This window comes from Herpailurus yagouaroundi, unplaced genomic scaffold (assembly GCF_014898765.1).
Source record: "Herpailurus yagouaroundi ecotype Mexico unplaced genomic scaffold, PumYag 193, whole genome shotgun sequence".
Lineage (NCBI taxonomy): Eukaryota > Metazoa > Chordata > Mammalia > Carnivora > Felidae > Herpailurus > Herpailurus yagouaroundi.
The window spans coordinates 1,545,025-1,571,612 of record NW_024412424.1 but is presented as its reverse complement, the minus strand read 5'-3'; the positions used below and the strand labels follow the sequence as shown (position 1 = coordinate 1,571,612).

Here is a 26,588-nt window from a genome sequence, read left to right as displayed (position 1 = left end):
GGGGGAGAAGGGCAGAGGCAGAGAGAGAATCTTACGCAGGCTCCACCTCGGTGCAGCCCCTGACGCAAGGCTCGATCCCACAACCCTGGGATCATGACCTGAGTCGAAGTCAAGAGTCGGATGGATGCTCAACCAACTGAACTACCCAGGCGCCTCAAATTTCCTTCCCTTTTAAGTCCATTTCTTTTGGTTCTTTTATTGTTTTCCCGAGGAAAGGCATTTCTCGCCTTGTGTAACAAGCTCGAAGGACCAGGGTCTTTATGTTTCCTCTGTGCTGCTCCCTTGCTCCCCAAGCTGCACAGGGTGACCAGATGGCTGGATGCTCCCAAGGCTGAGTCGTGAAGCAGAGAACCCCTCCCGCTGCAAGCACTCTCCAGCCACCCCTAGTTGGTCTAGGACCTGGCCACTTGGGCGCTTCTGGGCTGGGCTGCATTCAGAGCATGTGGCCCAACAGTGATGAGATGTGGACCTCCTGAGAAAAAAGGGGTGTGGGTCTGTCCGAAAATAGGAAATAGAGGTGGGTCAGCAAAATCCCCAGAATGCTGCCCTTATTCAGCGAAGGGTGGTGTGGATTTCTGTGGGGTTGGCTGCTCCGTGGCTGGGGCTGCGGCTTCGCTGTTACGCCTCCAACACCTCCAGTACTTTCTGAGGCCACCCCAGTGGTGGAAGCCGCCCTTCCCTCTCTGCTCTCTCCTTCCAGTGTTGCCGAAATTTGAGCTCCTTATTGACCCGCCCCAGTATATCCGGGACCTGGACACATGCGAGAAGGGCACCGTGAGGGCCAGGTGAGGAAGAGGTGGTCAGCATGGGTAAGCCCTTCCCCCTGGGGGCGGGGAAACACGCCCAGGATACGCCCCCACCACAGGCCCCTCCCTGGGACACGCCCCTATGACATGCCCCTCCCCGGGATATCCCCTACAGGCATGCCCCTCCTCCCTCAGGTATCCTCCCCCTCCTCCTGGGGGTCTCCCCCCAGGGACGCCTTCCAGGGACTCCCTCTTCCTTGCAGACAGCACCCGCAGCGAGTGGGCTGACCCACAAGGGATTTCTTGAAGGGGTTGCCTGTCTAATGACCAGGTTGATGACCAGGTCCAAAGTGGGCGTCAACCAGAGGGTGTCCAGAGACACTGTCCCTTTTGAGGGCTCTGAGGGAGAGCCCACCCAGCCTTGTGTTCCCGCTGAGCTCTGCCACCTGCCAGAGGTTGTGGCCGAGGGAGTCCTGCCCTCCTCTCCTCCAGCTGTGTGTGTGTGTGTGTGTGTGTGTGTGTGTGTGTGTGTAAAGTAATCTCTACCCCAAACGTGGGGCTCGAACTCACCACCCTGAGATCAAGAGTCACACGCTTTACTGACGGAGCCCGCCAGGTTCCCCAGCTGGGTGTGTTTAAAACCCAAGGATGTTGTCAACTCTCCTTAAATACAATTAAAAAAAACAATACAGTCCAGGGATGTGTTGGAGACACACACATTTTTTTAATAGTCTAGAAAATACTATCAAAATGCCTGGCATTATTTTTGTTATTTGCTGTGATCGTCCCTCTCGCTCCTGTGCCCCTGTAAGCAGGTGTCCCCTCTGCATAGGGCATGACAAAGATATGTGTGAGTTTTACCAGCATCTCTGAGAGGATAGTTTTATTCCCCTTCTCTGGGTGAGGAAACCAAGACTCAGAGAAGTCAGAGCCCTGGTTCAGAACTGCACTCACCAGGGCTCTGAGACCCGGGCTTCCCTGGTGCCCACGGCTGTTTGCTCCTCTGTACTGTCCTGCCCCAACAAGTTGGCCAGGCCCTGTGGTCGTCTCACATACCCTCCTGCTCTTGGGTTCAGAGTTCCTCTCTGACCCTTGGTCTCTTTTTCCGTCAAACATAAGTCTTGGGGCAGAGGACTGTAGGCCCCTGACGTTATCTCTCCTGGCTCTGGGTTGTGGAAAGGGCTGTAAGCAGAGAATGTAGGAGGGCGAAAGAGCCCTGTATCAGCTGCCATACCAGTGGCCACGACACGGGCTTGGTCTTCCTGAGACCGACCCTCTCCTGCTGCTCTGTGTGAAATTAACTCCCTTTATCCTTTTGTTCCAGGTATACCTTTGGGAAACCTGTCTCGGGGACCTTGACGATCAATATGACTGTAAATGGCGTGGGGTACTACAGCCAGGAGGTGGGGCGCCCCGTCCTCAGAACCACGAAGGTAAGGAGCAGGGGCCCCAGGGCTGCTTAGCCAATGGATCCCTTCCTGCAGGGAAGGCTTCAGCTGTGTGATGGTTCATTTTATTTTACTTTCTTTTTTTTTTAAGTTTATTTATTTATTGAGAGAGAGAGAGGGCACCAGTGGGGAAGGGGCGGGGAGAGAGAGAGGGCTAGAGAGTCCCAAGCAGGTCCTGCACCACCAGTACAGAGCCCGACGCGGGGCTCGAACCCACGAACTGAGATCATGACCTGAGCTGAAGTCGGACGCTTAACCGACTGAGCCACCCAGGCGTCCCTTATTTTTTTTTTTAAGTTTACTTATTCATTTTTTTTTTTTTCAACGTTTATTTATTTTTGGGACAGAGAGAGACAGAGCACGAACGGGGGAGGGGCAGAGAGAGAGGGAGACACAGAATCGGAAACAGGCTCCAGGCTCTGAGCCATCAGCCCAGAGCCCGACGCGGGGCTCGAACTCACGGACCGCGAGATCGTGACCTGGCTGAAGTCGGACGCTTAACCAACTGCGCCACCCAGGTGCCCCTACTTATTCATTTTTGAGAGAGAGAGAGAGAGAGAGAGAGAGAGAGAGAGAGAATCCCAAGCAGGCTCCATGCTGACAGCTGATGTGGGGCTCGAAGCCACAAACCGTGAGATCATGACCTGAGCCGAAACCAAGAGTCAGATGTTTAACTGAGCCACCCAGGCGCCTCCCCCCCCCCCCCCACAAGATAGTTTCATTGAGATACAATTCACATACCATACAATTCAAATATTCATGTAGAATGTAGGATTTGGGGGTTGGGGGCATATTCAGAGTGTGCAACAGTTGCCTCAGCCCAGTTTTAGGATAATCTCCACCATCCTCCCCAAATTCCTCATGCCCTTTTGTGATTAATCTCTTTCCACCCCCAGCCCTGGGCAACCACAGATCTGCTTTCTGTCTGTATGGATTTGCTCATTTTGGACGTTCCGTACACATGGAATCACACACTATATGGTCTCGGCGTCTGGCTTCTTACCCCCCAGCACGATGTTTTCAAGGTGCATCTACAGTGTAGCGCGTGTCAGGGCTTCATTCCCTTCTGTGGCCGAATAATATTCCATCATGCAGAGGGACCACATTTTGTTTATCCGTTTGCCCGGCGATGGCCATCTGAATTGTTTTCCACTTTTTGGCTGTTACCGCCGCTGCTGCTCTGAACGCTCGCGTCCAGGTTTTTGTGGGGCTGGCCGTGTTCATTTCTCTTGGATGTGGCGTCCCTAGGTCGTGTGGTATGGAATTAAATAAAGAAGCCATCTGAGTAAGAACGTGCAGAGGCCGTTGATTCGGAACTTGCTGTAGCAAGGGAGTCAGCCGCCATCACCTCCGTTTGGCAGACTTGAAGCTTGGTCGTGAGAAACAGGGAGGGTTTCGCGTGTGCCCCGGTTGGAGGCTGTGGGTGTTTGGGGGAAGCTGTCACCACCTAACTAGAAGGGGAGCATCCGGTGAGATTGGTTAGGGGTGCATGTGTGGCTTTCTCAATTCGTTCAAAGAAGTAGGGGCAGCCGGCTGGGTGGCTCAGCCGGTTAAGCGTCCCACTTTAGCTCAGGTCATGATCTCACGGTTCGTGGGTTCGAGCCCGCGTCGGGCTCTGTGCTGACAGCTCAGAGCCTGGAGCTGCTTCCGATTCCGTGTCTCCCTCTCTCTCTGCCTCTCCCCTGCTCATGCTCTGTGTCTCTCAGAAAGAAATAAACATTTTTTAAAAAATTAAAAAAAAAAACAGGAAGTAGGGGCAAAAAAAATCAGAAAAGCTGCCCGTGATTAATCAAGTCCTGGCCGTGTGGGGCTGGTTGTTATGGGGGTTTGGCTTCTTCCTAGGGGTCAGACTTTCTACAAGGCTGGTGTATAGGCAATGGGTTGGCCATTTTTCTATGTGGTCTGGCCAACCTGTTACCCATTTGTAGATTCAGTGGTAGCTATGTTTAGCCATTTGAAACTCCCAGACTGTTTTCCACGGCGGCTGCATGATTTCACACTCCCGTGCGTGTAAAGTTTTATAACCTGGCTCAGTTGTGAGCGTGCCGCCCCGTACGTGCACACACATCCTGGGGATCCTCTGTCTCTGCAGGGGCCTCCGGCACTGAACCCTGTCCTCCCTGCAGGCTGTGGTGCCCTAGCCTTAATTGTCTGGTTTGCTGAGTAATGTACTCCAAAGCTGTTCCTGGATGGACTTATTCGCCCCGCTCCTGGCTGGGTCCTGGGGTAGGGGGTGAATGGGAGCGTTCTGTGCCCCAGGAGCGGGAGCGAGTGCTCCAAAGTGGGGGTGACTTAGTTCAAATCCCTGTCCTGCTGTCTGTGGGAGGGTGAGCAACTTACTACAGAAGCCTTCTCCTCTTCTGCCTGGTGGGGCCGATGCCCCTCCTCCCTGGGTCATATGGCATATCCAACAAGGGATCCAGTGACCCCCCTGGCCCTCCAAGCGGCTGGAGAGTCTTGGACTTCACATGCGTTTTTGAGAGTCATTCACTGAAACCACTCTGACCCCGAGTGAGCACGTTCTGGGCGTTTCCTGCCTCCAGATCCACGGCTCCCAGGACTTCGACATCTGCGTGAAGGACATGATCCCAGCTGATGTCCCCGAGCACTTCCGGGGCACTGTCAGCATCTGGGCCATGGTGGTCAGTGTGGACGGGAGCCAGCAGGTGGCCTTTGATGATTCCACTCCTGTCCAGAGGCAGCTGGTGGACGTCCGCTACTCCAAGGACACCAGGAAGCAGTTCAAGCCTGGCCTGTCCTACGTGGGAAAGGTAAGCGCTGGGGATGGGGCCCAGCAGGGGCCGTCTGAGGGCGCAGGCTCCGCACCACCTCCCGCCCCAGCCCCCCCGCCCCCCGAGGACCACCGAGAATCCACGGCAGTGGGTCCCATCAGTGTCCCAGCAGTGACTCTGAGTCACTCAGTGTCCCAGCAGTGACTCTGCGGAGGACGGTGTCCTTTAATTACATTGCATAACCTTTGCTGTCTGGGGACCAGGGCCTCCTCTGCTGACTGTGGCAAGAGCTGGTACTGGGCCCAGGGTGAGGGGACTGGGCATTTTGCTCCACCTAAAAGGATGGTCTGCTTTAGTTGACGTAGATAGACATTCGTGTATCTACAGCGTTAAACCAAGGCGTTGTAAAGCCATTCATTCGGTTTCTCTCAGGCAATGCCTTTCCTATTTGGGTCGACTTATTTCTGGATGAACTAATATCCAAGGGAATGCCCCAAAAGGCAGATCTCCTGTCCCTGAGACAGACTGATTCGATCTCCTGGGGGAAAGTGGCGTTTTGTGTGTATGTGTGTGTTTTCTTTAATGTTTACTTATTTTTAAGGGGGGTGAGGGGCAGAGAGAGAGGGAGACACAGAATCCGAAGCGGGCTCCAGGCTCTGAGCTGTCAGCACAGAATCCGATGTGGGGCTCAAGCTTATGAACCGGAAGATCATGACCTGAGCTGAAGTCGGATGCATAACCAACTGAGCCACCCAGGTGCCCCAAATGTGGCATTTTGAATAGGCCCCCACCTCCTGCCCACCCATCATGCCATTCTTATACACAGTCAAGTTTTAGGTGACCAGAAACCTGAGATCCTTATCCTAGTTGCTGAACTGGGCATTTGTGTCCCGGGGGGCCAAGGCCAGTGGAGCCCAGTGTCACCCCAGAGGAAGCTGGCTGCACCCCTGACCACAGCTCTGCCCACCGCCCACATCGCTGGCCCCTCTAACCTTCTGTGGGTCACTCACAGGATCCCGGTGTCCTCATGCTGTGGCCTGCTACTCCTGCTCTGCTCTGAGACCTCCCTTCTGTCTGTGCCGGATCCCAGCCCCTCAGGCGCAATCACAGAGACACGGCCTATGCGCCCCTGGCTTTGAGGGTCCCAGCTTGAGGAGAAGCTAAAGCCCAACGTGCAGGGTCAGAATGTGCATGGAGAAGAGGCTCGGGCTGTCAGATCAATGAAAGGGAGCATTTCAGGGACCACTGAGAAATTATCCACCGTCTGCATTAAAGAGCAGAGCTGTAAATGGGGATCATGCCAGCCGAAGCCCCTGTCACTCTGTCACCAAATACCTGCACGGTCGAGGGGCTACTCTAGGGTCCTTCAGGGCCCACTGGCCATATTTCTTTCACACCATCCCTGTCTTCTGAACCCCTCTTTCCGACTGCCTCTTCTACGTCTGAATGAGGTCTGAGCATCACACGGAACTGTTGATAGCATTACCCGTTCTGTTCCTCCCCCAGCGTGGCACCAGGCCAGTGGCCAGCGGCCAGCATGTGGTGATTCGTACACAGTAATTTGTACCTGGAGACCAATGGGACAGAATTGAGAATGCCGGGGCACTTGGGTGGCTCAGTCGGCTAAGTGTCCGACTCTTGATTTCAGCTCAGGTCATGGTCCCAGGGTCGTGGGATCGAGCCCCTCTTTGGATTCCACGCTGAGCATGGAGATTGCTTAAGATCCTCTGTCTCTTTCCCTCTGCGCCTCTCCCCTACTTGTGCATCTGTGCACTCTCTGTCTCTAAAATGCAATGGAATGGAATAGACTAGAACAGAATAGAATAGAATAGAATAGATCAGATCTGCACATTGGAGAGATACGGAGTCCCTATACGTTCCCCTAACCGATTGTCTAGGATACCCCACTTCCGGTTAGCCCCCACAGCTTCCCCACAGCTATAGCCTCCAACGGAGGCACACCTGAAGCCCTCCCTGCTTCTCTACAAGGCTTTCCCACTTCACCTGCACCTGAGTCTCTGCCAAACACAAGTGATGGTGGCTGTGACTCCCTGGCTGCAGCAAGCTGTGAATAAATAGCCTCTGCTCATTCTTTTTCCACACCACGTGGCACCAGGCTAACGGCCAGCCCGTGGTAACTTGTACCTTGTGACTTCTTGATCAAGTCCAAGGTCGTGAAGGTCCTCCTCTCCTGGCCTCCCCCGCCCAGCTCTCCATCTTCTAAGTGTTTCAAAGTTCCAGCTCTTAACTTCAGGTCTATGATCTTTTTTTTTTTTTTTTTTAGTTTAAGTTTATTTATGTTGAGGGGGACATTTAGTGTGAGTGGGGGAGGGGCAGAGAGCGAGAGAGAGGGAGAGAGAGAATCCCCAAGCCAACTCCATGCTGTCAGCGCAGAGCCTGACTCGGGGCTCAAATCCACAAAACCTCAAAATCATGACCTGAGCTGAAACCAAGAGTCGGATGCTTAACCGACTGAACCACCCATGTGCCCCTATGATCCATTTTTAACTTTTGCAGATGGTGTGAGGTAGGGGTTCGATTTCATTCTTTGGCATGTGGGTGTCCAGTCCTCCCAGCACTGTTTGTTGAGGAACCTGTTCTCTTCCAAGTGAATGGTCTCGGCAGGCTTGTTGAAAACCAATTTGCCATGGATGTGTGGGTTTATTCCTGGACTCTCAATTCCGTACCATTGATCGCCATGTCTCTCCTAGGCCAGTCTTGATTACTGTAGCTTCACAGTTTTGAAACTAGGAGATATGAGTTCTTCTTGGTTCCTCTTTTTCCTGGTTGTTTTGGTTATTTGGTTATTTCCCTGTGAATTTTAGCAACAGCTTGTCGATTTCTGCAAAGAAGTTGGCTGAGATTCTGGTGGGGGATTGGGTCGAGTCTGTAGATCCGTCTGGAGAGTGGTACTGCCTTGACTGTGTTGAATCTTTGGTGATCCCCTTCCAGGTGGAGCTGTCCTACCCAGACGGCAGCCCGGCCGAGGGGGTGACGGTCCAGATCAAGGCAGAGCTGACCTCGAAGGACAACATCTACACCACTGAATCTGTGTCCCGGGGAGGGCTGGTGGGGTTTGAAATCCCCTTCATCCCCATGTCGGCCCAACACGTGTGGCTGGAGGTGGGTGAGTTGCCTGGACCTTTGTCATTCAGCCACAAGGCACAGCCTTGGTGCCTTCCCTGATTTATGCTTGGGCACGAGCTCAGTGGAACTGTGGCCTGCTGCTTCCCTGAGGGAGTTTATGGTCTTTGACGGGGAGTTTGACCGGGGGAGAGCCCAAGGCAAGACAGGAGGTCAAGGAGAGGCGAAGCTTCCTTGCTACCATGCTGAAGGAGGCTTTCCCAAAGGGATCCCACCGTGTGGACTCCTGACCTTGGGGAGGGTCATCCAGACTGCTTCTGGGAGGGTGGAACAGCATGTGCAGAGGCCCAGAGGCCCTCGATCATAGTGTAACTGGGTCCTGCAGGGCCCAGCCAGGCTGAGCCATTCAGGAAGATGTGGAGGAGGGAGCTGGTGGGGTGCCCCCCACCTCACAGGGGTTCTTGGGGTTTACCCAGAAGGCAGCATCAGGGGGACAGAGTGGCCTGGTTTTTGAAACTCAGCAGTTGTTCCAGTGACATTACAGGGTACCTGGTCGGGGGGTGGGGTGCGGGCACAGGTGGGCAGACAGAAGGTGATGACAGAGAGGCCACCAAGCCTGGAGCTATGAAGGTAGGACACGGGGTCCCATTGTCAGGGAAGAGAGGAGCAGGAGTGACAGAAGAGGGCGTCCGGCTCTGTGACAGCCCCATGGACGCTGGATGGCGGGGAAGGGGCGGGGGCAGCTTAGAGTAAATGTGTAGGTGGGAGCCGAGGACGCTTGTGGTGACTGTCCTCTGTGGGGCAACATGTCCTTAAAGATTTTTTTTTTTTTTTAAGGGACTATTTTTTTTTTTTCAACGTTTATTTATTTTTGGGACAGAGAGAGACAGAGCATGAACGGGGGAGGGGCAGAGAGAGAGGGAGACACAGAATCGGAAACAGGCTCCAGGCTCTGAGCCATCAGCCCAGAGCCCGACGCGGGGCTCGAACACACAGACCGCGAGATCGTGACCTGGCTGAAGTCGGACGCTTAACCGACTGTGCCACCCAGGCGCCCTGTCCTTAAAGATTTTTAACCATGGGAAGTTGCAAGCTTGGGGCTCTCCGGGCCATCCAGCGGGCTGCAAATTGCTGGTTACAATGACAGCTTTTTCTTAATGATCGCAAGACGTCCCTTTTATTTGCATTTAGTCCTCTAGCAATTAAGTAGCAGCAAAGCCCTGAGATGACTACAAATACCAGAATTAGCTGAAAAATTTTCTCTGTCATAGATACATGTCTAAAAATGAGCTTTTCCTGGGGCACCTGGGTGGCTCAGTCGGTTGAGCGCCTGACTTGAGCTCAGGTCTTGATCTCCTGGTTCAGGAGTTCAAGTGTGGAGCCTGCTTGGGCTTCTCTCTCTCTCTGCCCCTATCCTGCTTGCTTTCTCTGTCTGTCTGTCTGTCTCAAAATAAGTACACTTAAATTTTTTTTTTAAAAATTAGCTTTTCCCCAAAATGTCACTTTAATAGATATTTTATTTCTGTTACCAAATACTGTTTAGGAAAAGGTCTTTAATTATTCTTTTAAAAACAAAACTTGGGACGCCTGGGTGGCTCAGTCGGTTAAGGGACTGACTTCAGCTCAGGTCATGATCTCTCAGTGTGTGAGTTCGAGCCCCGTGTCGGACTCTCTGCTGACAGCTCAGAGCCTGGAGCCTCCTTTGGATTCTGTGTCTCCCTCTCTTTCTGCCCTTTCTCTGCCTGTCTGTCTGTCTCTCTTTCTGAGAAATAAACATTAAAAAAATAATAAAAATTAAAAAAGGGAAGCTAATTGTAAGTATCAATTATTTTTAACTTTTAAAAATGTTTATTCATTTTTGAGAGAGAGAGTACCTTTGTGCGTGCGAGTCGGGGAGGGGCAGAGAGAGAGGAGACAGAATCCCAAGCCCGATGCAGGGCTCGAACTCACGAACTATGAGATCGTGACCTGAGCCGAAACCAGAGTCAGGCACTTAACTAAGCCACCTAGGCGCCCCAAGTCAATTATTTTTTAAATGAGGGACAGTTGACTTGTAACTGTGTTAGTTTCAGGTGTATACCATAAGTCCATATTTGCACATGTGAAACAGACACCACCGTACGTGTAATTAATAGCCAGCATCATACATAGTTCTACGTTTTTTTTTATGACGAGAAATTTTGAGATCTACTCTTAGCAACTTTCAAGTATACACTGCGGTGTTGTTAACTACAGTCACGCCACCGGGTATTCCATCCCCAGGACTTAGTTTATAACTGGAAGTGCGTGTCTCTTGCAATCACAGTTTTTTTTTATAGCAGTGTGGCAAATCAGCACCAGCCGAAAAGAGAGAGGCGTGGGGCCAGAGCTGGGAGGGTCCCACACTTGAAGCACTTGAAGCTTCCTGAGCTGTCCCTCTGGGGTCCCTGGGACACACCATCCTCCCGGCTCATGATGTGTGACCGTGCCCCCAGAGAACGGCTGGCCGGGGGCGCTCTCTCAAGCTTCGGTGTCCACGGTGTCCACCGGGGTTCGTAAAGTAGCTGTGAGTCACGGGCCCTGTGACAGACTCCGGTTCCAGTCGCCTCCCTCCCTGGAGGTTAGGCTGGTATCACAAGTCTCAAAACCCCAACCCTTTGCCCCTGTCCTGATTCGGCTTGATGGCATATACCCTCAGGATGCACCGTAAATAACAAAGACACTCTCATCACTTGGAAAATTCCAGGCTTTGGAGGCTACCTCCCAGAAACCGGGGACAAAAATGGGCTAACTTTTTTTTTTTTTTTTTTTTTTTAACATTTACTCATTTTTGAGAGAGAGAGAGAGCTGGGGAGGAGCAGAAAAAGGGAGAGAGAGAGACACACACACACAGAATCCGAAGCAGGCTCCGGGCTCTGAGCTGTCAGCACAAAGCCTGATGTGCGGCTCAAACCCACAAACTGTGAGATCATGACCTGAGCCAAAGTCGACGCTTAACCAGTCGAGCCACCCAGGCGCCCCCCCTCCTTTTTTTTTTTAAGTTTCTTTCTTTTGAGAGAGACAGAGACAGTGCAAGTGGGGGAGGGACAGAGAGAGAGTGAGACAGAGAATCCCAAGCGCGCTCCACACGGTCAGCACGGAGCCCGACGCAGGGTTCGAACTCACCAAACTGCGATCATGACCTGAGCCGAAACCAAGAGTCGGACGTTTAACTGAGCCACCCAGGCGCCCCAGGGCCAATCTCTTTATTCTTGATCTCACAGAGGTCTTAGACCTGCTCCTCTGGCCTCTCCCTTGTGTTGGGGCAAGTGAAGGGAAAAAGCTCAAAGCCCAAAGGAGCAAAGCCGTATAACCACCCAGGGCTTGGTGCACGCAGGGCGGCAGGGCTCGAGCTTAGGGAGGAGCAGGCTCCAGAGCCACGGGGGTGCTGTCCCACACAGCCTCTCCATCTCCTGACCGTCCTCTGAGGCCTGTGATCCCCTCCAAGAAGCCACCAGGGTCACTAGCAAGCCAGAGAAAGAGAGAGAGAGAGAGAGAGACAGGGGCACGGGGAGGGTTTCCTAGTATGTCCATGATAGAGCTCTCTTGGCAGCCACATGAGTCACCTGCCCCTGTCTTGAGCTACCCCCTAACACCCTGTGACCAGCCTCGGACACTTGCTTCCTGGAGCTGAGGAACGGGGAGAGGGGGGCAAAAGCACATTGGACCCCATTCTCTGAGAACCGGGGAGAGGGTTCCCCAAAGGGGAATTGGGACATGAGAGGGTCTTGCCACAGGCCAGGGCAGGCAGAAGCATCCCCAAGGACCCTCTTCCTAGGCCAAGCACCCAGGCCTTGACCAAGTACCCTCTTTTCCTCAGACCAAGGTGACGGCACTCAACGGAAAGCCCGTGGGGGCCCAGTACCTGCCCAGCTACCTCTCTCTCAGCAGCTGGTACTCCCCCAGCCAGTGCCACCTGCAGCTGCAGCCCCCCGCCCGCCCCCTGCAGGTAAGGTGCTCAGGCGTGCCCTCCACACACCTCCAGGGGATGTGTGCATGCCCCAGCAGGGCCGACACTGATGCCCTGGCCCCCGGCCCTCCAGCAAGGCCGTATTCCTCGGAATGAATGCCCATAGTTTAATTATGGTGAATATTCAGGCTGTGGCCCCGGGGTTTACCACGATAAACGTGGCCATCAGGGCTCCTATCTGCGGGCTTGTACTTCTTGTGCACGGGCTCTGAGGTTTCCCCACGGACCTAGAGCTGGGTCTCGTGTTCCTTCTTCCCTGTTATCCAGCAATCCCGATTAAGTAAGATTCGCGGAGATGTGTGTGGAGACACGGATCTGTAAAAATTGGGCAGAAAGAGGACAGTTCCTCTGTGCCCCCTCACCCCTGCAGGCAGTGTCCCCAGTTATTAGCAGCCTGCATTCAGGTAGCACATCTCGTACAGTTGATGAGCCAGGTTGGATGTGTTGTTATTAACTAAGGTCTGCAGTGTATGTTAGGTCCTCTCTTCGTGTTGCAGATTCTGTGGGTTTGGACCAATGTTTGGTGATGTGTGCCCAGGGTTGTAGTATCTTTTTTATTCTTATTTTATTTATTTTAATGTTTACTCGTTTTTGAGAGACAGTGAGGGACCGAGCGTGAATGGGGGAGGGGCGGAAAGGGAGACCCAGGATGTAAGGCAGGTTCCAGACTCTGAGCTGAATGCTCAGAACCTGATGCAGGGCTCGAACCCATGAGCCACGAGATCATGGCCTGAGCCAAAGTCAGATGCTTAACGGACTAAGCCACCCAGGCGCCTCTGATGTTATAGTATCATACAGAATGGTTCCACTGCCCTAAAAATCCTCTGGGCTCCATCTGCCTATTCGTTCATCTGTCCTCCCCTGCTACCCCCTGGCACCCACTGATCTTTTCACCGTCTTTGTACTTTTGCCTTTTCTAGAATGTCATGTTGTGTTGGGAGAAGTGAAAACTCTGGGGTTGTTTTGATTGGAGGCACAGTTTCAACACACACACACACACACACACACACACACACACACGAAGTCAAGCCGTGAGATTTATTTACAGATCCCAGAGTGGGGTGCGCGGGTGCAAAATGAAGGGTGGGGGGAAGGGCAGTCCTCCGTCCCAGGTCACAAGCGAGCAGGAGACAGGCAGCCGGGCAGCAAGCACCCTTTACTTGTAAGGTGGTTGGAGATGAGGTCATAGCTTTGGGGGGGGGGGGGCAGTGCTATGTGGTTCTTTCAAAAGGCCCCCTGGGGGAAAGTGAAGCAGAAACTTGCTGGCAGAATCCTAAGCTCGGGTCCTTATCTAAATGTCCAGACTCCGGGTGTGAGGGGCTTTGTCAGGCCGTCAGATCCCCAGCAGCAGCTCAGGATAGCTGTCTTCCCATCACATGTATATGGTAGTCCCCCCTCCCTTATCCATGGAGATACATCCCTACATCCCCAGTGGATGTCTAACACTCCGGATAGTACCAGACCCTACGTGTGTTGTTTTTTCCTATACTACATGCCTATGACAAAGATCGACTTATAAATTAGGCGCAGTAAAATTAACAACAATAATGACAAAATAGAACCACGGTAACAATATTCTGTAGTGAGAGTCACGGGGATGTGGTTCCTTCTCTCTCGAAATATACTGTACTGTACCCAGCCTGCTTTCTTGTGATCACGAGATAGTAAAATGTCTACGTGAGGAGATGAAGAAAGGTTGATGTGGTTCGGAGTGTTGGGGATCGGAGCCGACGGCCAAGAAAGAATTCTTTGAGACGTCTTTGGTGCAAAAAGGTGGTTTTCCTAAAGCACGGGGACAGGACCCGTGGGCAAAGAGCTGCACTGGAGTTGTGAGGAGTGATTGATGGTGTAAGATTTTCTATCCTCTTGGCCGGGGGGTAGGGTGGTGTCAGGGTCCCAGGAAATGGAATCTACAGGTTCCTGGAAGTTTGGCGATTGATAGAATTGCTTTTTCCCCTTGTAAATTATGAAGACAGTTGTAACCTGATGGAGACTCAGGGCCCGCATGACTGTGATCTCTATCAGTTCACCACGGGTTTTTCCCTTTCCTTTGTTCTTGGGCAGCCAGGAGTGCCTGAGGAATGTCACCTATGTGTGTGTGTGTGGGGGGGGGAGGTTATTAGTTTGTGACTTGCCCTCAGTCTGCCTTTGTTTCCCGCATCAAGGTGAGTGATGCAGGCGTTGTGGCAAAGCATTAGGCTGCGCCTGACCTTCTGATGATACATCAGGAGGATCACCTGGGGCGCCTGGGTGGCTCAGTCGGTTAAGCATCCGACTTCGGCTCAGGTCATGATCTCACGGTTCGTGGGTTCGAGTCCCGCATTGGGCTTTGTGCTGACGGCTCAGAGCCTGAAGCCTGCTTCGGATTCTGTGTCTCCCTTTCTCTCTGCCCCTCTCCTGCTTACACTCTGTCTCTCTCTATCTCTCTCAAAAATAAATAATAAACGTTAAAAAAAAAAAAAAAGGAGGATCACCCATTTCCAGAACACTGTTGACGGCGGTCAATAGGGGAGTCTCACAGGGGAGACTGTGGTAGCTGGAATCGTACAACGTGTGGCCTTCTTTTTTTAGTGTTTATTTCTGTTTGAAGGAGAGAGAGAGACAGAGCGTGAGCAGGGGTGGGGGAGGGGGCAGAGAGAGAGAGGGAGACACAGCATCGGAAGCAGGCTCCAGGCTCTGAGCTGTCAGCACAGAGCCAGATATAGGGCTCGAAGCCACGAGCCCGTGAAATCAGGACCTGAGCCAAAGTCGGATGCCCCATCCTCCGAGCCATCCAGGCACCCCATACAGCGTGTAGTCTTTTTACATCGGCTTCTTTCACTTGACGGTGTCTTGCACGGAATGGATGAGCTGTAGTTTGTTTATCCCTCATCTATTAAGTAAGATACACTTTTGTATACACAGTGTAAAGCACCCTGTTAACTCCCGTTAACCAAGAGGCCCCAGGCAGAGCCTGGCTGCTGCAGAGTGAGCTGCTCCCCGGCATTGCTCCCAGGCCTTACTGGCCCGTAAACCAGCCACTGCTCAGGCCCAAGGCTGCCAGGGGAGGGCGGGTGGGGGGTGGTGCCTGGGATACAGCTTAGAGGAATCCTGGTGCCGGAGTGGCCCATTTTGGGGGCTTCGTGGCCCACTGTGGGAGTTTTGAGAATAAGAGACTCAGATGAGATCGTCTGTTCCCATTAGGGAAGGACCTGGCTGGGCCACTCAGACTTTCCTCTTGGAGGGACATCTCCATCCTGCCAGAGTCGGGTCAGCTGGCTCCAGCCCCCCCCTTCCCCCCCCCCCCCCCCGTGACTGTCATCACCGGGGCCCTCGGCACAACCTCAGGGCGTTGAGGCAAGAGTGGCCGTGCTTGGTCCAGTCTGGGCTCTGTGTCAGGGCCCTTTCCCCTTCCTCCGGCTTGAAGGCCCAGGCAGGGCGGGGGAGGGGGGGATTGCTGCTCTGTAAATGGGTTTGACAACCCTATCTTTTAGGGTTGCCATGGGGTTAGTGCATGAGAAGAGGAAGGCTATGCGTTTTTCTGCCCCCTAACATCTGAAACAGAAGGGGACTTTTGTTTCAGTGCCTTTTTATAAGGTGACTATTTACAAACTTAGAAATCGTAAAAAAAAAAAGTGTAATCCTGTGCCTTTCACCTGGATTTATGAATTCACATTTTGCTTCTGTCCATCTGTCCTCCTACTTACCTGCCCACTTGTCCACCTATGCAGCCCTCTGCCCATCCATCCACCCATTCACCCATCCACGCACCTGTCCAAGGCACCTGTCCACCCATCTATCCATCTATTTTTTTTTTTTAATTAGAACAATTTTTTTAATGTTTATTTTGGAAAGAGAGAGACAGAGCACACAGGGGAGGGGCAGAGAGAAAGGGAGACACAGAATATGAAGCGGGTTCCAGGTTCTGAGCTGTCCACGCAGAGCCTGGCGTGAGGCTTGAACTCACAAACTGTGAGATCATGACCTGAGCCGAAGTCGGATGCTTAACTGACTGAGCCACCCAGGCACCCCATCAACTCATCTATTTCTTTAGCCCTTTTGTTTTGGCTACAACATTTGAAAATGAGTTACAGACATCCTGATGCTTCACTCTTAAAATACTTGAGTATAATACGTCCTAAAAAATCAGGACATTCTTCAACATGACCTCAAAGCTATTGTCACGTCTAAGAAAATTACATTAACTCAACATATTTTTTTTGGTTCACGGGCAGTGTTCAGATTTTCAAAGATGTCCCCAGGATGTGACTTCTATCTTGCGCGCGAACGCCCGCAGTCTTGTGCACACGTGTGCAAGTAATGTGCGGCTATGTGCATGCACGTGTATATGTGAGCGCGCGTGCACGCGTGGGCACGTGCGCATTTCATTCGGGATCCATGGCCACCCGTGTTGCGTTTGGCTCTTCTGTGTCCGTATCTGCTCTTGATCTGGAACAGCTCCTACCTCTGCCTTTTCATCCCCGTGACTTTTGTGAAGAATTCGGGCCTGTGTGGTCTTGGAGATGCTCCCACATCCTGAATTAGAATCAGGCAGAATTACTGTGTGTGTGCTGTCCTCGTAGCAGCCTGTCAAGAGGTGCAGATTTAGGAGACCCCACTGTTGCTGGAGCTGACCTTATCCTTGGTTGGTGTGTGATTTCTACCAGCTCTCTCCCCGGTGGGTGAGGCTACTGAGTAATCTGTGGTGCCAAGCTGAGGCCCCTCCCTGCCACAGCGTCCTGACCCCCACCAACCTTTCACCCGGTGCTTTTATTTTATTTTATTTATTTATTTATTTATTTATTTATTTATTTTTAATTTTTTTTTCAACGTTTATTTATTTTTGGGACAGAGAGAGACAGAGCATGAACGGGGGAGGGGCAGAGAGAGAGAGGGAGACACAGAATCGGAAACAGGCTCTAGGCTCTGAGCCATCAGCCCAGAGCCTGACGCGGGGCTCGAACTCACGGACCGTGAGATTGTGACCTGGCTGAAGTCGGACGCTTAACCGACTGCGCCACCCAGGCGCCCCTCACCCGGTGCTTTTAGCCTCACTGACAATTCTTGCTGTCGTCAGTTATCACAGTAGGGGCTGTGTGATGGCAGGTCTGAGTCCTGTCATTCCTTCTACGTTTATGAGTTGGTGTTCCTCTGTAAAAGGAAAGAACTTTCAAAAAAATAAAAAGAAAAAGAAAAAGAAGAAAGAACTTTCAGTCTCTTTTCCCTACCATTATTTTTGTTGCTGTATTGTTTTGAGTATGCTATGGACTTGAGGACTTTAAAAGAATCTTTCAATATGTTATAATCTGTTATCATACTACTTATTTTATTTTAAGTTTATTTCTTTACTTACTTTGAGAGAGAGAGCATGAAGGAGCAGGGGAAGGGGCAGAGAGAGAGGGAGAGAGAGAGGATCCCAAGCAGGCTCCGTGCTGTCAGCGCAGGGCCCAACACAGGGCTTGAATGCACGAACCCTGAGATCATAACCCGCACTGAAGATGCATCGAGCGCTTAACTGACTGAGCCACCCCGGTGCTCCTAATTTCAAATTTTGGAATAATTTTAGATTTACAGAAGAGTTGCTCCGACGGTGCAGAGAGATCCTGTATATCCTTCATCCGGCTTCCCCTGCTGTTTTTAAGTTTTAGAAAGTCGTCTGTACATTGCTGAGTTGTGAGAGTTCGTTATACGTCCTGGACACTAGACCCTTACCAGACGTATGACCAGGAATGCTGAGTGTCTGGGGTTTTTACCGGGGGTCAGTCACCCAGACCTGGCCGCCCACCTGCATAGCTGACCTCAGTCCCAGCCCCTCCAGAGGTCAAAGTGACAGAGTGTGACCTGTACCCCTCCCCCGGCCCCCCATGGATCATATTGTCAGTATCTGGTGTGGCCTGAGACCTCAGGTAAACAGAGACAGGCAGGCAGGACAGTTCAAAGGCTTGGAGATCGCCTCTCAGGAGCTGGGGGGCAAAGGCCACACCTCTCATGGGCCATGTTCCTGCACTGTCAGCTCGTCGAGAGTCTCCACGCCGTTAGCACAGTTGTTCCGCCGCCCAGGGCACACGGCCGGCGCCAGGATGCCCGGCTCTCTGCTGGGAGGCCAGCACTCCTGCCACAGCCATCCCAGCCTCCTTGTGGCCCCAGAGCAGCCATCTGCCTGGCGTGGGTGCCGGGCCGTGGGTGCCAGGCAGGGCCCCCCGTGCTGCGTGTCTCCCACAGGTCGGAGAGGAAGCGCTTTTCCCGGTGAAGTCCACGTGCCCATGCAGCTTCACTCTGTACTACGAGGTGGCCGCGCGGGGCAACATCGTGCTCTCGGGCCGGCAGCCCGCCCACCTCACCCAGCGGAGAAGCCGGCGGGTGGCCCCGGAGAAACCGATTCGCTTAATGCACCTTCTTGAGACGGGTGAGCCAGGCCATTAGGCTGGGGTTCCCTGTTGCCACTGACACTGGGGTGGCACAGACAGGAAGGGGGAGCAGGACACAGCCTGGAGAGGTGCCTGCTTCAGGGCGGAGGGCGTGCGTCCCAGGCGAGATGGGCAGGGGTCAGCCGCAGGGGGGTGGAGACGTCCTCTCGAGGGTGTCCTCACCGCCTGTCTGCAGGGGACTGGGGGAGGCGAGCCACAGGCTAGACCCCCTGTGCCGGCCCGCACTGGACTGTGTTGCCATCTGCCGGTGGCCGCTCCGACTCTGCCCAGGTCACCCCCCCCCCCCCCCCCCCCACCGCACCTAGGAGCCCTCCTCCTCTCCTTGACTCTACGTGCTCACTAAAATATCCGTCACCTCCCCTGGGTCTTCCCCAGCCCCATCCCCTTCACAGCCCTTCTGCCTGAAGCAAGATCCCCAGACCGGGCCTTGGGGGCACTTGAAGACAGACGATTTGTGGTGGGGCCGTCCTGTGTGCAGTGGGGTATGGAGCCATATCCCCCCGGCCTCCACCCATTCGGTGCCAGTAGCAACCTATCCACAGGCAGTACGATGCCTAAGAAGTCTCCAGGCATTGGCAGTGTCCCTGAGGGGAAGTCATCTGTAGGTGAGAATCAGATAGATAGATAGGAAGATAGATAGATAGATAGATGGATTTATGGATACATAGATCCACAGATAGATCCCTAAATACTTAGATTTACACTCAGATTCATAGATTAATTCATAGTTCATAGACAGAGATACAGGTGCATAGATAGATACACAGGAAGACAAGGTCTCTCTCGTGAGAAGGCAGAGTTTCTCACCCTCGGCACTACTGATGTTTGGGGCCAGATCATTCTCCCATTGGTGGCGCTGTCCTGTGCACTGCAGGGGGCTGAGTGGCATCCCCGGCGCCCCACCCCGCTAAAGCCCCACCCCGCTAGATGCCCGCGGCACTCCCAAGTTGGGACAGCCAAAACTGCCCCCTGGGGGGCAGCACGGTCCTAGTTGAGAACTGCTGGCCTGAATGGTGCTCTGGGAATCACACACCCACATCCTTTTGGGCCTTCCCTTCCCTTCTAGGTGGTGCAAGTGTCCACGGAGCGCTTGCCCTGGGCCAGCACCTCCACGCTGCACCCCAGGTCATCCCCAGGGCAACCTGGGGCATTGGTGGCCCCGTCGTGGGGTGCTGGGTCCTCACGCCTCTCCCCACCTTTGCCTCGTCTTAGAGCCCCCTCCAGCCCCAGCAGCTGAGGTCAACGTGTGTGTGACTTCTCTCCGGCTGGCCGTGACCCCCAGCATGGCCCCCCTTGGCCGCTTGCTGGTCTTCTACGTCAGGGAGAACGGAGAAGGCGTCGCCGACAGCCTCCAGTTTGCTGTGGAGAGCTTCTTTGAGAACCAGGTAGAACGTGGGGGGACAATCAGGGGAGTGGGGACAGGCAAGCGCCACCGAGGGCTGGGGGCTCCAGGGTGTCCCCGCCGGGCCGTGCACAGCTGCCGCTCCGGCTCCCAAATGGTATCCCGGGCAGGACCCTTCAGGAATAATTGCAGCCAAGGTTGCATCTTTACTGGAGCGCCTCCAGAAGTCACCACCGATCGCACGCAGGGAAAGCAGTCAGCTGTCCCCACTGCGTTCCAGATCTAAGGGACACCACTCATGTCCCCCGCAGTGGGCTCAGCCTTCTGCCCCCTCTCCCTGCATCCTTTGAAGCTGGCTGCCGCGTGCCCTCGGCCCGTGCCTGTCTCCCCATCTCTCCCCTCCCCTCCTCTGCGCAGAATGTTCCAGCTGTACCAGCCTTGTTCCTTTCATTCTGCCTCCCGCCCTTGTCCTCACCTGGGCAGCAAGGCCAGGGTCCCAAGTGAGCTGGCCAAGACCGGTTCTCCTTGGCAGGAGGAGACGGTGGGTGGGTGAGTCAGGAGAGTCTGGCCGAGCTCCTGGTCTCTCTGCTGTGTTCGGATCCAGGTTTCAGTGACGTACTCAGCAAATGAGACCCAGCCTGGGGAGGTTGTTGACCTGCGGGTCAGGGCTGCAAGGGGCAGCTGTGTGTGTGTCACTGCGGTGGATAAGAGCGTCTACCTGCTCAGGTCTGGGTTTCAGCTGACTCCGGCCCAGGTGAGTGGGGCCCTCTGGTGCCAGGCTCCAGCACCCCCACGAGGGTCTCTCCCTTTCCAGTCAGTGAAGAGCCCCCATGTGAACCAGATTCTTTCTCTCACCATCGAACCCAATCTTTATTGCCGTATTGAAAGATCGTAGAGTCGAATTCATCAGACTCTTGCAATAGAACGTTGTCCACAGGTCCTACCTTTCCAGCCCCAGTCTGCCCATCTTTAGAATGGGCTAACGCCACCAACGCCCATCTCCTGAGATTGTCTCGAAGTGGTATTCACGGAAGGAGCAGCCAGATCCCCGAGAGCCAGTTTGGGTGGAAAGGAAACCTCCGGCTGACTGCTCTCTGTTCTCTGCCTGTAGGTTTTCCGGGAATTGGAAGAGTATGATGTTTCTGATGCCTTCGGGGTGTCCCGGGAGGATGGGTCCTTCTGGTGGGCTGGACTGGCAGCCCGACGCAGGCGTTCGTCCATCTTCCCGTGGCCCTGGGGCGTCACCAAGGACTCCGGATCTGCCTTCGCCGTAAGCACAGATGGTCTTAGACCCACCGCCCCTTCCAGGCTCCTCTCGCTTTGAAACAAATGAACTCCGAGATACGGAGATGGTCAGGGTGGAGGTTTCCAAACTTTTATTGGGGCAGAACTAGTTTGATTCTCCCCAATGGAGGCTCATAAGCGGACCCTCCTGATTTGCAAGGCCAACCAGAGCGGAATGCTATGGGTGTCAGCCAATAACTGGGACTTGCTATGGAGCAGAGATGGTAAGGGTGCTTTGCTGGGAGGAAAACCATCACGCTGGGAGCAGGCGGCCGTGCTCTCAAGGGGCTCACGTCGTCCCCCTCCTTCCGGGCTGCGGACGCCGGGGGCTACCGGGGGTGCAGGAGACACAAGTAGCATTCTAGATCATACCGCCAGCCCCCATGAGCATGCTGGCGGTCTCCACTCGAGTGCACGGCCCATCTGTGGCTGCTCTTCCCTCCTCCTCCCATTATAAAAATCATTAAAAACGCATCCTTTTCCTCTTGTATTTTTTTTTTTATGGGAAATTTTCAGACCTATGGAAAAGTAGAACAAAGGAACAAATGCCTATATACTCACCGCCTGTAGATCCCACAATTAACACGTTGCTCTATTAGCTAAACAATAGTACACGCCTACATCTGTCTATATATTTGTATGCACATCTGTGTCTGTACTGGAACAAACGATGTTTCAATTACACATTTGTTGAACGCCTGGCAGTTTGAACTGCTGGGCCCTGGCCGCTCTTGGAATTAAGGGGCCGGGGTGTGGGGGGGGGGTGCTTCTGAGTCTGAGTCACTGACTTTATACTCCTTATTCCCAAAGCAGAGCTGGTCAGTCTGGGGTGGGGCTTTCCTGCAGTCTAGTTGCTCCCGGTATTTAGCGCAGTGGTCGAGATCCTAACAGTAACAATTGCAGATCTCCGTCTGTCTCTGATGTAGATCAGGCACGGTGCCAACTGATTTTTTTTTAATTGTGAAATTCACGATGAACAGAACGAACAGAAAATGCTCCTGAGGTGCATTCTAAAATGCACATTTCAGCGGCATTTAGGGCACTCACGGTGTTGTGCCACCAGCACCTGTGTCTTAATTCTAGAATGCTTTCATCCCTTCAAAAGGAAACCGCATCCCCATGAGTAGTGGCTCCCTGTGCCCCCTCCCCCAACCCCTGGCAACTGCTAATCTACTTTCTGTCCCTATGGATTTACCTGGTCTGGATGTTCCATATCCGTGGAGTCATACATGTGGCTTTTTGTACCTGAGCCACAGATATGCTGGCCTCCCCTCTGCTCTATTTTACATGGTCACTGGGCCCCATGATCTCCTCAGCCTGTGTCACCCAGAGCAGAGCACCCAAGCTCTGCACCCAAGCCCAGAGCAGAGGATGTTGGGCTGGTAACCCCACAGGGAGGGAACTGCTGGGGCCATCCCATCCACGGCACTGTCTGTTGCCTAGGAAACGGGACTGGTGGTGATGACCGACCTGGTGAGCCTGAACCACCGACAAGATGGCGGCCTATACACCGATGAGGCTGTCCCTGCCTTCCAGCCCCACACGGGGAGCCTGGTGGCAGCAGGGTCCTCCAGACAACCCCCCAGGTAATTGCCACGTCGAGTAGGGTTGTCTCACCTCATACTGTGGTCTTTAGGGGCTGGATCATTCTCTGTGGTGGGGCTGTGCATGCACAGCTGGGTGTTGAGCAACATCTCTGGCCTCCACCCACCTGTTGCCAATAGCACCCCTTTCTCCCAGTTGTTACAACCAAAAATGTCCCAGTGTCCCCTGGTGGACAAAGTCACTACTGACCTAGTAGTGACCCCGGGAACCAAGCATGCCAGCCCCCCTCCCCAGTTCCTGACCACACCCGAGTGCATGGGATTGGGGGTGCAGAGAAAGGAAGGCACCTCAGGAGCAGAACTGCCTGGAACAGAAGGGTTGGGGTGGGGAGGGAAGCTGGGGCTTGATCCTCCCTCTCCCAGGGACTTTGCTTAGAAACTTCTTTCTAGTATCTCTCTCTTCTTTGTTCTTTTCCTCTCTCCTCCCTTTTCACCTTCAATTCTCTGCCTTTTCAAGTTGGACACCAAGTAATACTTCTCAGTCTCTTATTTGAACTCTGCACATTTAAGCCTTTTGAAAGGCATGAATTTCCCTAAGAGTGCTGCTTTGGCAGCACCTGAGTTGTATTGTGAAGTGTTTCCATTATTGCTTCTTTCCAAATAGGTTCTAACTTTTTGAGCTGTGACTTGTGCAGAAGTGGACACTTTTTAAAATTTCAAGTGATATTTTTTAATTAGTATTTTTTAATGTTTTCCATAAATTTGTAGCAAACATGCATTGTGGCCAGTGAACATGGTCTTTGTGTTATCTGTTGTCCTGTTCTTACTTCGAAGACTTTTTATGTGGCCAATTTTTGTAAATGTGCATGTCTTCTTAAAAAGAAGATCTAAGCCCCCATCAATTCTGTACAGGGCTCCCTATGGATACTTTAGGTCAAGCCTATCGATGGTGATGCCTACATTCTCCATACTCTTGCTCACTTCTTGTGTGTCTGTTTGCTAACTTATCAATGACTGAGACAGAGAAGAGTTCCCATTTCTCCCCTGGATTTGTGGTTTTTGTCCCTGGAGTCATGGAAACTGTAGTTTCACAGGGGGTGTTGTTTTCTCCGAGTCTCTCCTATCCTTTCCTGTCTCCCCTCTCTTCTCCCCCAACCCCTTCGTCTGATGCCTCTCTTACTACCTCCTCAAGCCCAGCTCTCAACCAACCAGCTGGGGAAGGGGAAGTGTTCTGGAGACCTTGGCTCCCATTCTGTCTGGATTTAGGGGCTGGGACTAGGGAGGCAGGCCTTAGCTCTACTCTCTCCCACCCACTCCAAGAAGGGCACAGAACCAAAAGGCTGGGGCTGGCATCAGTGTGGTCGGTAGTGGCTCAGCATCTTGTCTCTCTGGAGACCCTGAGGGTGGGCCCCACACGCCTCAGCCCTTGTTCTAAGCCAGAAGTGGCCGAGAAGACCTCCAGCCCTGGCAAGCCTGTCCCCAAAAGCCCTCTCCATCTTTCACACATTCTGTACCTAGACTGAGGTCCTGGATACCTTGTTCTCCTGGGTTCTTTCTGCCTGGGCCGCACACTTAGCAGGAGTGTGGCAGGCCCAGGAGGGTCCTAGTTTCCAAACTCCAAATCACAGCATGGGCAAACCAGGCTCCCCATATGGTACACGGCAGTATTCTAGGATGTGGTTGCTGAGGGAGGTGTAACACTGGCCTCTGGGCCTCCACCCACCAGATAGTGCCTTGGGGGTCCTGACACTCTCATGTAGCAGGACCCCCAAGAGCTTGGCCTGGAGTGGATATGAAAGTAATTTTCTGAAACCCCAAACCACGAAGGCAGTTGTAAATCCCGCTGCACAAAGGCATAACAAATGCCTTCAAAAGCAAGTATTCATATCGTTTTGTAATTGGATAACCCATCTGTACATCTGTATTCTGAAGACAAGATATTTTTCTTAACCATATGCAGTGATTTAAAATTTTTTCAAGCAGTGTGAAAGTTTCTATAATTTAATGAATTTAATGTAAGTTTCTCTCCTACCTCTAGACCCTCCATTCCCCTTTTTGGTCAATAATTTCTTAGAGATCCTTCTAGAAATTTTCCATGCATATACAAGGATTTTTTTTTAAACAATGAGTGAATATTAGAGTACTGTGCTGTGCCTTCTTTTTTTTTTTTAATGTTTATTCATTTTTGAGAGAGAGGGAGAGATAGAACGTGAGTGGGGAGGGGCAGAGAGAGGGGGAGACAGAATCCCAAGCAGGCTCCAGGCTCCGAGCCATCAGCACAGAGCCCGACGTGGGGTTCGAACCCACAAACCATGAGATCATGACCTGAGCCGAAGTTGGGCACTTAAGCGACTGAGCCACCCAGGTGGCCCTGTGCCTTCTTTTTTGAAGTCAACAATAAGCCTTAGAGAACAATCCGTATCAGTATATCTGCACTGACCTCACTCTTTTAGACTGACGTGTAACATCCCACTGCATGATTGTACTACCATTTGATTAACCCAGTCACCCTCTTGATGGAGATTTTGGCTGTTTGCTCCGACAAACCACTCCATTCGTCTGTCTTGGCACACGTCTCCGTGGGTATTTCCCTGTGACGCGTGGTCCCTGTGACCCTTCTTCCCTTCTAAACTCAGGGTGTGAAGTGCCTGTTGATTTAAGGTGATTCTATCAAGCCTTTGATGCTTCACTTCTACTAGTCCTAATCGAGTAGAATGTTAACCCTGCCAGGTAAAAGAGTTAGCACGTTCCGTCCTAATCAAGTAGAATGTTAATGGACAGCCAAGAGAATTAACACACTGCACCCTAACTGGGTAGAAGGTTAACCTTTCCAGGTACGAAGTAACGTGTTAACATTCTACTTGTGTAGATGTTCACCTGCCAGGTAGCAGAATTACATTACGCCCATGGAAACTGAATCATTTCCTTTTCGAATTTCATAGAGCAGAGAAGAGGAAAAGGACCTTCTTCCCCGAAACATGGATTTGGCATTGTCTCAACATCAGGTACAGTAAGATTCCTTTTCTTCGTTGTGTTTGCAGGCTGACTCAAGGGCACTCGTGCAAGTCCAGATTGCCCCCAGTAGGGTTGCTTTCAGATCTGACATCGACATCTGAGTAAGACTTTGGGCCTCCTTTCTTAACACATAAAAACTCAAAAGCCATGAAGTCAACCCCAAATCCCGCTGCAGCTTCGGACATCTGCTCAGGAAATATGAAATGCAGGGGCTTTGTGCCTCTCACAACTCCCACTTGGGGTAACTCTATCCGCTCTGTTTGTGTAACGAGCTCATTAAAACGATTACAGTTCCCTGGAACGTGAACTCCACCCCACCCCCCTCCATCCCCTCTTCACTCCTCAGGGGACTCAAGCTCCTGCCCACAAAACAGGCTGCTTTTCTCAGCACATTTCCTTTCCACATTTGTTCCCCCTTGTCGTTCTTTTTGAAGAAGCCCTGCTGTGCCAAATTCCTGCCAGATGCTATTGGCTGTTTTTTCTCTTTAAATGCTTGGGGTCAGAACACCAGTGGTACTAGTAGCAGAAGGATGGGGGCCTGCCCTGGGAAACTAGTTAGGCATGAAAGGTCAGACGCCCCTGGGCCATGGGTGGGCTTGCTGCTGAGCAGGTGGGGTGGGGGGAGCTTCTAGACACGAGATGCCATGGCACGTGGTCATCACAGAACCGAGCTCACAGCTGGGGGTTCCTCAAACTGCTTTCACAGATGCTTGTGTCCCCATGATGGAAAGACTTAACTCCTGGTCAGAACAGATCCAGATGATTGCATTAAGTTCCAGGGGTCTAAATCTAACATGAGCTGTCTGTCTGTAATCATTCACATGTGTCAAATGTATCTGTTTTCTGGGTGCTGGATGTTTTGGGGGGCCAGGTAACATTGCTTTTTTCCCCACCTTTTGGCTGTTAGAAATAATCCTGCTATGAACACAGGTGTGCAAATAGCTCTTCCAGACCCTGCTTGTGGTTCTTTTGGGTGTATACCCAGAAATGGAATTGTT

At 52.6% G+C, this 26,588-nt stretch overlaps 1 protein-coding gene across 5 annotated transcripts in view; it reads left to right on the top strand.

Moving 5' to 3' along the window:
- The window catches only part of CPAMD8 (C3 and PZP like alpha-2-macroglobulin domain containing 8), an 82,784-nt gene that overhangs the window by 11,803 nt on the left and 44,393 nt on the right, over window positions 1-26,588 (top strand). For 4 of the 5 annotated variants that reach the window (XR_005781438.1, XR_005781437.1, XR_005781439.1 and 1 more), the window contains exons 9-19: window positions 701-785; window positions 2,071-2,179; window positions 4,738-4,965; window positions 7,879-8,049; window positions 11,849-11,977; window positions 18,200-18,383; window positions 19,618-19,790; window positions 20,352-20,501; window positions 20,859-21,017; window positions 22,475-22,617; window positions 25,518-25,580. Coding sequence is in view for 1 of the 5 variants with exons in the window: in XM_040444838.1 (XP_040300772.1) it covers window positions 701-785; window positions 2,071-2,179; window positions 4,738-4,965; window positions 7,879-8,049; window positions 11,849-11,977; window positions 18,200-18,383; window positions 19,618-19,790; window positions 20,352-20,501; window positions 20,859-21,017; window positions 22,475-22,617; window positions 25,518-25,580 (1,594 nt within the window). In the remaining 4 variants the exon portion in view is untranslated. The remainder of the gene's footprint in view (window positions 1-700; window positions 786-2,070; window positions 2,180-4,737; window positions 4,966-7,878; window positions 8,050-11,848; window positions 11,978-18,199; window positions 18,384-19,617; window positions 19,791-20,351; window positions 20,502-20,858; window positions 21,018-22,474; window positions 22,618-25,517; window positions 25,581-26,588) is intronic. The other variant, XR_005781440.1, reaches the window with a different exon arrangement.